The sequence below is a fragment of the Leuciscus leuciscus genome (genome assembly GCF_965113295.1).
Source record: "Leuciscus leuciscus genome assembly, chromosome: 5".
Taxonomy (NCBI): Eukaryota; Metazoa; Chordata; class Actinopteri; order Cypriniformes; family Leuciscidae; genus Leuciscus; species Leuciscus leuciscus.
Window position 1 is genome coordinate 48,747,679 of NC_138729.1, and position 11,813 is coordinate 48,759,491.

Consider the following 11,813-nt stretch of genomic DNA (forward strand, 5'->3'; position numbering starts at 1 on the left):
CTAAGAACAGACCTGTCATCCAAATCTGGGTCACGTCGCACTAGTTGAGAAACAACTTTACATCTCAAATAACACATTCTGTACAGAAGAATTATAATTTATTTATTTTAAAAGGAACAATGCACATTAATCAACATGAGCACTCAAGTCCATCATGTAAATGTGCCAGATTTAGCCATATAGGCTATTTTCATCTGTAGTCCCTGGCAGGTTGATGGCAAAGTCCATAAAACATATAAAAACACATTCCAACAAGCATAATCAAAGCTTATTAATACAAACATAGAATGACTTTAGATAAAAGTTTTTCATTTTTACTTCTAACATTTGTTCACATTACAATATGTGATGGGGAATGTCTTGCCACAAAGACTTCCAAGTGCATTACACTCTGGGTTAAAAACAAATATTAGAAGAAGAACAAATATTTGGAACAGAAGTAAAAATGAAACTTTTAGAAGTAAGAAACACGTAATCGACCGTTATATCCGGTCGAATGGGTTTTCGACTACCTCTGGACAAAAGTGGACAAGCTCAAAGTGCTTTAGACCCCGTTTACTCCTGTATTTAGCGTCGTCCACTTATGATTCGATCAACCAAAACGCATCTTAATACCAGGTGTGAACAGGGCCTCAGGAGTCTTGTATTGTACCGGATCATTCCTTTAAAATCCCTCTCTCTCTCTCCTCCAAGGGCCCTTTGATTGCAACTGCCTTTACCAATGGCTACCACTGAGGTGTCCTATCAGCATCCGGCACGGGATGAAGAAACTCACGAGCTTGTGAAGCACGAGCGCCGCTGACCACGTGACGTGCTTACGGGGACGCTCCCTCCTGACTCCACTCTGGAGTTCCCATCTTTTCTTTTTTTTTTTCCTCCATTCTCTACTAACATCACTTTTCTTTTTTCCTCATCCCGTATTTTCTTCCTGACGTATCCTGTTTATCAGCGACTCGTGTATGATATGCTGCCGTCTGTCTTTTGAAAGAAAAAAAAAAATGAAGAAAAAAAAAAAAAACATATTGTTTGATTGTACGTGCGGGAAACACGCGAGGGATTCCGTTTCTCCGGATTTTTATTTGACAAGTTTTTCTGCATTTGTTACGATGTCTTTGCTGACTGTGTTTTGATGTTTTTACTGTACTCATGCTGTAACGGATGATGTCGAGAGAGAGAGAGAGAGAGAGAGAGAGAGAGAGAGAGAGAGAGAGAGAGAGAAGGAGCAACGAAACTGGGAAAAAAAAAGTTCAGGATTTGTCTTCCTTGATGTTTATTAAGCATTACAAATCCAAACAACACCGAACAAAGACGTGAGAATGAATCAAATTTACAAAAACGAAACGACAGGACAAAAATGTATATTTTGGTAGTTTTTACACAGCATTTGTAATGTTGTAAGCTGAATCGGTTTGATATTTTTTCCGTAAAATTGGTTTTTATATGAGAAGCAATGGGCCTCGTTTACGAATTTCCTGCGTGAATCGTTGGTCAAACCATTCTACATGTTCAGATTTACACAGGAGTTTGTTCTGCTCTTGCCGAGGCTCATTGTTCAGCTTCTTTTTGTAGATACTGTATATATTGCATGTATTTTGGGAGGGTTCAGATGGGGGGGATGCGGGAGGGAACGGGTCCTTTATGGGTTTTTAACATGCAAACGTCTTTCTTCACATTGAATCTTGTATTTCTGAGATTAGCATCATGACCGAGTTGGACTGATGTGGGTCTCTGGTTGTGCTTCTCTCACTTTCGACTCCATTTATACTGACAGTTTCTCTAAGATAAATGTTTTGATGCTCTTTCGGGAAACAACATTTTCCCCTCGGGCTCTTTCGGTTGCACAAAGTGCTTCAGTTTTCGAGGTTTTTTGCATGAATTCGGAAGCCACGTTTCTAATGTTTGCCGTCACGTTTGGTTTTCCAAAAAGAGCAACTGATTCGGTCCCATTTTAGGGAAGAGGAAGGTCGCAACCAGTTTAGTAGCCTCATTCGGAAGGGCACGGCTGCTAGGCTTCTTCATGCTGTTTTTGGAAATATATATTATATATATAATTTTGTCGCGCGGTGTACTTCTTTCAGTGTACTTTCCCTCTCCTTTCTCTTAGTTTTTTTGACGGTACACTGCTGTTTTTAAAGAAATGAAGGACACATTTACAAAGCAAAGGAGTCTGAGCGCTGTTACATCTCCGTTTCTATCCTGTTGTGTGTGTGTGTGTGTGTGTGACGGAGAGAGTGTGTGTGTGTGCACAGCGTAGACTGAAGTATGGATGTACACGTAGCTAGTTTACATGCATTCAACTGCCACCTTTGAAACTGTCTCGTCTCTGCCGGTAATGGAGGAGGACGTCTGTGACATCACGGCTCTAACGGAGGCCTTCTGGGAAAAATACATTAATAATACTCATCCAGAGTGATTTAAGTTGGCAACATTGGATTTGATCATTGATTTCCACCTATTCGCAATAACATTGAGTCTTCCGTTTGACATGTGTAGCCTCTCTTTGGAGCAGTGGTCACTGTGACGATCCGAAAACTCCAGCTGACGGGGACGCCTCACATAAACTACTGCACGGCACACACTGTAACTATTTAACCAACGAAAAGCAATAAGTTATTTTTAAACTCAAGTAATAACGAACGCCGTTAGCGGTGGTACGAATACGGCGGCGATTATGTGGCATTAAGAATTATTTTTCAGAAAAAAAGAAAAAAAAAGCTATATTTTTCAAGATCCGTTTTAACCCCTTTGAAAGTTTCTGAGATTTTTACAGTACATGTTTTGTTTGGATGATTTGTAAAAGGGGCGGGGCTTGGGGATCAGCAGCAGAACTGGAAAGCAACACTGTGACCTGATGCTCGATTACGCTGCTCCGCTGTCCCTTTACTGTATTTTTTTTTTTTTTTTTTTTCACCTCTGGAAATTTTCAAATAAAAAGATCCTAATAAATTATTTTAAAACATTCCATTTGATGGCATCTGTATTCATGTTTTTCTTTGTGGATTTGCAGAGAGTTTTAGCTGAGATTCTCATGGTTTGGTCGAATGCATTAATTCATTTTTTATGAAATCTCTATTCATTTGTAATCTAATTGTAATCTAAATCTAAAAGATCATGTTTACAGTTAAATAGTGTATTGAGTTTTCACAACACTCATATAATGTTCCCTTTATTCTACAGTATTGTACACCGTGAACATTGAAATATTTCATAAATAAATAAAAATGGAATATAAAATTGTTGAAATAATACTAACAATATTATTATTTTAGAAAAATATATTAGTCAACAAAATTTTGGAATTATGGAGAAAATAAACTTAATAAACATGCTTTTCCTTAACTATCCAGTCCAATCCAGAAGTAAAAATAAAGTAAAATAAATAGTGTTGAGTATATCTCTAATATCTGAGGATCTTTTTAAATATTATACAGCAAAAAAAATTTAAAATACATTTAGATTGTAATATTAACAGAACATGAACAAAAATGTGTTCACAGCCAAAATTATATATATATATATAATTTTAGAATATTAGTACAGTCATCAAAATTAAAGAATTATTAATAAAATGTTGACTGCTTTTACCTAACTATTCAGTCCAATTCAATTTCAGAAATCCAAAATAAATGTGTGGGTGTGTGTATATATATATATTATAACTATTTTAAAATATTAGTAAAGTCATCATAATTAAGGAATTATTACTAAAATGTTGACTGCTTTTACCTAACTATTCAGTCCAATTCAATTTCAGAAATCCAAAATAAATGTGTGTGTGTGTGTGTGTGTGTGTGTGTGTATATATATATATATATATATATATATATATATTATAACTATTTTAATATATTAGTAAAGTCATCATAATTAAGGAATTATGAATAAAATGTTGGCTGCTTTTCCCAAACTACTAGTTCAATTCCATTTCATAAATAAATAAATAAATAAATGAGTTAAGCGTACAAGTTTAATATTTAGTTTCATATATAGAGTCAAAAACAGAATATTTAGTCCAATAATCTGTTTTATTTACAAATTTGAAAAATCATTATGTACAGTCAGAAATCATAATGATAGTTTTTATCGTACTCAATTTATTTTATTAAATTAAAAAATTTCATTATTGTAATGCTAAAAAACAGACTTAATTGTCATGAATGTCACGTATATTTGCTGTTAATTATTAATCCTAATATTAAGAATAAAAACATATAATCTAATTCATATTTAGAATATATTTAAATTCATTACTGATCAAGTTTGATCAATAATGATAGTAATACTTGACTTGACACTAACTGAACGATCAATATAAAAAAGTTGCTGCAATACATTTTTAAGTACAATCAACTTGGATGATTAAGTCATTTCAACTTAAACTGGCTTATAAAATGAGTTGAATCTTGTATATCTTGTCCAAACCTTTGAGTTCTAGTCTATAAATTACAAACGTCTTTAACATTTGTTGTGAATATTCAACTTCTGTATAGCTTTTGAAATGCATATTGCTTTATACAATAAAGCACTAAAATTCTGAATATGTTCCATACCACATTTTTATGGTGTTTGTGGTGTATACTCATTTTAAATGAAAAATAGAAATGTAGATATTTCACATTGCCAAAAATGTGTGTGTGGTTTCTCAGCCGGTTTGCAACATTTAACATTCACAGTAATCAACCATTTCATAACTATCAGATCTAAACACTCAGCGTTGTCAGTCTCAGCTCAAGCTCGCCGCATTCCAGTTCGTCATAAGCAAACAAGTGAGACGCCATCCAAAATTTCGAGGCATGGGAACAGACGTGTTTGACCTGCCCCCTCCTGCTCTGATATGTTCATCTCTGTCCCACAACACACACCTGATACCCTGTGACCCCAATACCGCACGCCCACCCATGTGGAAATGCACACACACACACCAGTTTCATCACCATTTCTGCATTTTACCCTATTATTAGTTCAGTTTGACGAGACCTAGTCCTCGTAGATGTTGGTCCTGGTACAACCGCGGAAAATCAGAGAATAACATACACACAAATTTTGCCGACTTGGAATCAGTCCATGGGAAAGTGTCGTCCATATTTTTGTCTCATCTCCCCCTGCGATCCCATTACTCACAGGTTCTTCTTGCCCAAACACCCTCCCACCGAAAACACTCCTCATTTCATCTTGATTCCTGCCAGCCCACACAGCTCTGCTGGATTTATTCCTCTCAGTTAACTCTGGTTTTAACGGCTTTCTCTGTAAAAGTCGTTTTTTAGGTGGACCTTTTCCCATTATCAGGAGTGTTGGCCTGCCGTCATGGCTCCGGCCGGCTCACAGACGGATGTGAAAGGCTCTCTGAACGGGAGTATGGATTTGTATCACCACTGGTTCGGTCCTACGACCCCACGACCTCCTCTACGAAATTACCTGGTCCTGACCATCCTCACCTGCTTCTGTCCCGCTTACCCCATCAACATCTTAGCCCTGGTGTTCTCCGTCATGGTGAGTTCCCCATCAGATCCCGCCCGACTCATATTGCACAATCGATAAGTTACGACAACACATGTTTTTACATTGCTTCAACTCATCAAAATAAGTTATACAAGACTCAACTCATTTTATAAGCCAGTTTAATGTAATTTAAGTTGAAATGACTCAATCATCCAAGTTGATTGTACTTAAAAATGTATTGCAGCAACTTTTTTATATTGATCGTTCAGTTAGTGTCAAGTCATTACTATCATTATTGATCATACTTGATCAGTAATGACTCTAAATATATTCTAAATATGAATTAGATTATATGTTTTTATTCTTAATATTAGGATTAATAATTAACAGCAAGTAAACGTGACACTATTTTCATGACAATTAAGATTGAGTACGATAAAAACTATCATTATGATTTCTGACTGTACATAATGATTTTTTCAAATTTGTAAATAAAACAGATTATTGGACTAAATATTTTGGTTTTGACTCTAAATATGAAACTAAATATTAAACTTGTATGCTTAACTCATTATCTTAGGCCAGGTTTTCTAAAGAAGAGGCTGTAGTTTTGTTCTTCCAGTTTGAATGTTTATTATCAATAATATTAATATTCGCATATTATCAAGTAATATGTAGTAAACTGTGTACATGAAACCTTGAATTAGGATCATTTGGGTTTTTTCAGAGTTGGCAAATTTAAAAACATACAAATCACAGAGGGAAAAACTATAATGTATCTTCTCTCTTTTATAGTCCAGAAACAGTTATGATCAGGGAGATTATGATGGTTCCAGGCATTTAGGGAAGATGGCGCTCTACGTGTCGATCGCCTCCATCATCATCGGCATCATCATCATCACCATCTTCTGCGCTGTGCATTTCAGCACGGTAACATACTGTTAATACTATACATACTGTAACATATACTGTAGTGCTGTCAAATCCATTAATCGCATCTCATATAAAACTTTGTATTTATATTTATACTAATATATATATTAGTTATATTCCATATATTCCATAGTTATATTTCATTAAAAATTATAGTATACTTTTTTTCTTCATATTTCCTTATTTATAAAAAAACATTAAAAGTATAGTTCACCCAAAAATGATATAATTATTAACTCACCCTCATAGCCGTTGAAGCCTAAAAGTTTGTGTAATAAAAAAAACAAAAAAAAACAAAAATATATATATATATATATATATATTTATATATATATATATATATATACACTCACCTAAAGGATTATTAGGAACACCATACTAATACTGTTTAGTAACCCCTTTCGCCTTCAGAACTGCCTTAATTCTACGTGGCATTGATTGAACAAGGTGCTGAAAGCATTCTTTAGAAATGTTGGCCCATATTGATAGGATAGCATCTTGCAGTTGATGGAGATTTGTGGGATGCACATCCAGGGCACGAAGCTCCCGTTCCACCACATCCCAAAGATGCTCTATTGGGTTGAGATCTGGTGACTGTGGGGGCCATTTTAGTACAGTGAACTCATTGTCATGTTCAAGAAACCAATTTGAAATGATTCGAGCTTTGTGACATGGTGCATTATCCTGCTGGAAGTAGCCATCAGAGGATGGGTACATGGTGGTCATAACGGGATGGACATGGTCAGAAACAATGCTCAGGTAGGCCGTGGCATTTAAACGATGCCCAATTGGCACTAAGGGGCCTAAAGTGTGCCAAGAAAACATCCCCCACACCATTACACCACCACCACCAGCCTGCACAGTGGTAACAAGGCATGATGGATCCATGTTCTCATTCTGTTTACGCCAAATTCTGACTCTACCATCTGAATGTCTCAACAGAAATCGAGACTCATCAGACCAGGCAACATTTTTCCAGTCTTCAACTGTCCAATTTTGGTGAGCTCGTGCAAATTGTAGCCTCTTTTTATCAAGTCAAGTCAAGTCAAGTTTATTTGTATAGCGCTTTTCACAATACAGATTGTATCAAAGCAGCTTCACAGTATTAAATTTAAATAATACAACAAAGTTTGTTTCAAGAGGAATTTATTGATTGATAAAATTAAATTAAATATCCCCAAAATATCCCCAACTGAGCAAGCCAAAGGCAACAGTGGCAAGGAACCGAAAAACTCCATCAAGTGACCTAATGGTGTCCTAAAACTCCATCAGGTGACCTAATGGAGAAAAAAAAACCTTGGGAGAACCCAGGCTCAGTCGGGGGCCAGTTCTCCTCTGGCATTTATGAGCTAGAGGCCGGATTGTAGTTTGAACTGTGGGATTATATGAATGCCTGGCTGAAGAGATGCGACTTTAATCTAGTTTTAAACTGGGAGAGCGAGTCTGAGCAACGAACAGTATCAGGAAGACTATTCCAGAGTTTTGGAGCCAAATGTGAAAATGCTCTCCCTCCTTTGGTGGTTCTGAATATCCTAGGTATGACCAAAAGCCTTGAATTTAGTGATCTTAAAGAGCGCGATGGATTATAGGGCGATAGAAGATCCGTTAAATAGACTGGAGCTAAGCCGTTTAGGGCTTTATAAGTCAGTAGCAATACCTTGTAATTAATACGGAACTTTATAGGTAACCAATGCAGTGATGATAAAATCGGTGTTATATGATCATATTTTCTTGATCTCGTAAGAACTCTAGCGGCGGCATTTTGGACTAACTGTAGCTTGTTTATTGAGGATGCAGGACAACCAGCTAATAAGGCATTACAGAAATCCAGTCTCGAGGTCATGAATGCATGAACTAACTTTTCTGCATCAGAAATTGATAGCATATTACGTAGCTTAGCAATGTTTCTAAGGTGGAAAAAGGCTGTTTTTGTAACATATGAAATATGATTTTCAAAAGACAGGTTGCAATCGAGTATATCTTTTTCCTATTTGTAGTGGAGATGAGTGGTACCCGGTGGGGTCTTCTGCTGTTGTAGCCCATCCGCCTCAAGGTTGTGCGTGTTGTGGCTTCACAAATGCTTTGCTGCATACCTCGGTTGTAACGAGTGGTTATTTCAGTCAAAGTTGCTCTTCTATCAGCTTGAATCAGTCGGCCCATTCTCCTCTGACCTCTAGCATCAACAAGGCATTTTCGCCCACAGGACTGCCGCATACTGGATGTTTTTCCCTTTTCACACCATTCTTTGTAAACCCTAGAAATGGTTGTGCGTGAAAATCCCAGTAACTGAGCAGATTGTGAAATACTCAGACCGGCCCGTCTGGCACCAACAACCATGCCACGCTCAATATTTCTTAACGGTCCCATGACATGAAATTTCCACTTTCTGAGGTTTTTTAACATTAATATGAGTTCCCCTAGCCTGTATATGGTCCCCAAGTTTCTAAAAATTTTAATCGGTGTAAATCGAGCTTTTGCTATTTTTCTCTGCCTTTGAGAAAATGGAAGCTCAACCGGGCTGATCTTGAATCTCCTCCTTATGACGTCATAAGGAGAAATGTTACCTCCCCTTTCTCTGCTTTGCCCGCCCAGAGAATATTTCTCGCCCATGAGAAAATGAGCTAGTAAGTAGAACGCGCGCGCGATTTTAGTTTGTCCACGAGAAATATCATGGTTTTTGAGCGAGCGAAGCATAATAATTGCTCTATAATTGGATGTACAAATGAACATCGAATGGTCAATACAGAGCTGGGCTTGCTGAACGTCGGATAAGTAAGTCAACAAATTATATATAGTGTGTTGCTTTACTGTTTATGGTTACCTAGCTTCTTACACGTAGAATGTGGCTGTCACATTAGCTATGCAGTTACTTGCGCTAATGTAAAGGTAGACAGCATCACTGTAACGCGAGTGTTGTACATTTCTTTGTTATTTGGACAACCGTTTTCCTGTTGGTTATATGGCGCGCGCGATATCCGCATTTCAAGATCGCAGAGCTTGATGTAATTGTAATAAGATACATTACAGACGTTACATATCTCTCATGAAAAGGCAACAGTAGGTTGGCGTTAGCTACATGATGATAACTGTAAACCATCCGAATAAAGTACCGTATCCAGACATAATATTTTAAACTAACCATTCGGAAACGTCCTGCTGGAGCCGCTGAGTTGCAACTTCTTCATCCGTTGCTTCTCCATCTGGATCAGATTCTGGGTCAAACTGAAATGCTTGAACGACTGCGTGTCTTCGTGCCATTGCAATATATCCAACGTAAACAAACATGCATGGTACCGTAACTGTTGCGCAAGATGGTCAAGGCCACACCCACCCTCCACCTTGCGCCACCTTTCTACTCCTCATTAGTATTTAAAGCTACAGACACCGAAACGGCCCGTCTGAAGGAAGCTCATTCTGGGACTGGCTTGTAGTGGCTATAATTCTGCACCGAGGCTGAATTTTTGGAAAGAGATTTCAGATACAGTACTAAGGACCACTAAGGACTATATTAAAGCCTGCAAAAAGTAGCATGTCATGGGACCTTTAAATCACCTTTCTTTCCCATTCTGACATTCAGTTTGGAGTTCAGGAGATTGTCTTGACCAGGACCACACCCCTAAATGCATTGATGCAACTGCCATGTGATTGGTTGATTAGATAATTGCATTAATGAGAAATTGAACAGGTGTTCCTAATAATCCTTTAGGTGAGTGTATATATATTATTTAAAAAAATATATTTTTTTTTTTCTTCTAAAGCTACTTTTTGTAATGTCTCTTTGATGATTTTCTCATTTAACACAATGATGACTTTAAATAATTTTTTGGAGGGTAATTTCTCATCCAAGTTTGATGTGCAATTAATTCATGTAATTAAAAATTGTAATCGCTTGACAGCCAAATTGATGAAATGTAAAAGAATGAGCCTGCATGCTATAGTAACGGATTTTAAAAATCAATATTTTTTTACTCTTTAGAAAAATGTTTAAGACAACGTTTTTTCTGTCCTGCTGTCCTCTGGAGGAAGGACGTCCACTGGGTCAGTGTGTTCGGTGAACTGAACACAAGACCAGGACAGATTCAGACTCACATCAGTTCTCCTCCGTCTGCATGAACATGCATGGACATTCATGGACATTATACATATACAATATCAAAGAGAGAGGTAGATGGCAGGGCTTGAAAAAAAGTTTAAAAAGCAATGTTTTACAGACAATCACCTTCAATGTATGCACCTTTAAATCACTTAATACAATGCATCCACGCACATGCTGAATATGTACATAATTTTGTAACCTATGCATGTCTATTCTTTTTCAAAATAATTTTTGTGCTGTTGAAATATATAACTAAAGATTTCAGGGCTGAATGTCTTAATAATGGTTAATAATGACACTAACCAGTAAATATCATTAGAACACATCACACAGATTACAGTCTTAATAGGTCCTATAAAACTAATCACTGGACATGGACATACTGAATATGTAAATATTAATCATTTTTGGTGCTTAGTGTTTTCCTCTGCAAGTAGATCATGAAAACAATGATAAAGGTCTTAATTTTTATAACAACTTTTGGAGTTTTCTTTTCTTTTTTTAAATAGTGATTATGTATTTATGTGTTGTCAAATGCTTTACAAATTCAAAGGACACTAATTTGGAATGAAATGTTTTGATGAACTTGTGCTAATTAAATAATAAACTGCATCTATAAAGCACCATTCATACAAGTAGCTCAATGTGTTTTTAAAGGCTTTAAAGTTGAAATAGCGTCAACGAATGGAACTGAAAAACGAACTAATATTTTCACGCCCCAACATTGAGTAATCATAATAAAAATATTAATAATAAAGTAGTACTTTCTTTGTGAAAGCTAAAAAAGTATGTTCCATATAGTATGAATGTGTAAATACAATTGAACAAGAAATTTAAAGTCACAATTATAATAAAACCACATTTATGTAATTTAACTTGCTCTTCTATTAGCCAATCCATTCATCACTTTTCAAAAATCCAACCATATATATTTTTTTTTACTTAATTTTACTCAGAAACACATAAGATTATGGAAGTAAAATGAGGTTTCACATTGACTTTTAAAGTTATACTTTATAGACCAAATAAGACATAGGTTAACTGGAAATGACAGGATATTGAGCAACAGGATATTGAGATTAAAGCTCATTAATTTTTCTCCCTCCCCGACCCCCTTAATCTTCAGGCCAGAGAGATGATGTATTTGGATATGTCCCTTCAGCACTCATTCGTGCTATATATAGTGTTGGGTCTCAATCCCACGGCGGTGTCAGGGGCCTCTTGTTATCCAGTGTGTCCTGGCCAGCGGGGGGTCACATGACACGGGATAGCTGGATCAGCACTGTGCTGAAAAACACGAGCTGGTCCCGACGCTCCACACGACCATCACGCTCACACGGAAACA

General features: G+C 36.6%; 2 protein-coding genes across 3 annotated transcripts in view; both read left to right on the forward strand.

Annotated features, from left to right (window-relative positions):
• The window catches only part of msi1a (musashi RNA binding protein 1a), a 38,798-nt gene extending 35,834 nt beyond the window's left edge, over nucleotides 1-2,964 (forward strand). For both annotated transcript variants that reach the window (XM_082171139.1, XM_082171140.1), the window contains exon 14: nucleotides 694-2,964. In XM_082171139.1, the coding sequence (XP_082027265.1) occupies nucleotides 694-735 (42 nt within the window). In that variant the 3' untranslated portion in view covers nucleotides 736-2,964. The remainder of the gene's footprint in view (nucleotides 1-693) is intronic.
• A 1,522-nt stretch (nucleotides 2,965-4,486) lies between these two features.
• LOC309499748 (transmembrane protein 233) lies at nucleotides 4,487-11,329 on the forward strand. Its single transcript, XM_082171196.1, has 4 exons — nucleotides 4,487-5,490; nucleotides 6,235-6,369; nucleotides 10,349-10,405; nucleotides 10,438-11,329. The coding sequence occupies exons 1-3, from the start codon at nucleotides 5,305-5,307 to the stop codon at nucleotides 10,358-10,360; spliced, it is 333 nt and encodes a 110-aa protein (XP_082027322.1). The 5' UTR covers nucleotides 4,487-5,304; the 3' UTR covers nucleotides 10,361-10,405; nucleotides 10,438-11,329.
• The last annotated feature ends 484 nt before the right edge of the window (nucleotides 11,330-11,813 follow it).

Excerpts from the sequence above, each read along its gene's own strand:
- LOC309499748 (XM_082171196.1), top strand. The coding sequence starts at position 5,305 with ATGGCTCCGGCCGGCTCACAGACGGATGTGAAAGGCTCTCTGAACGGG. Across the intron at positions 5,491-6,234 it reads CCCTGGTGTTCTCCGTCATG|TCCAGAAACAGTTATGATCA; the intron begins GTGAGTTCCCCA and ends TCTCTTTTATAG.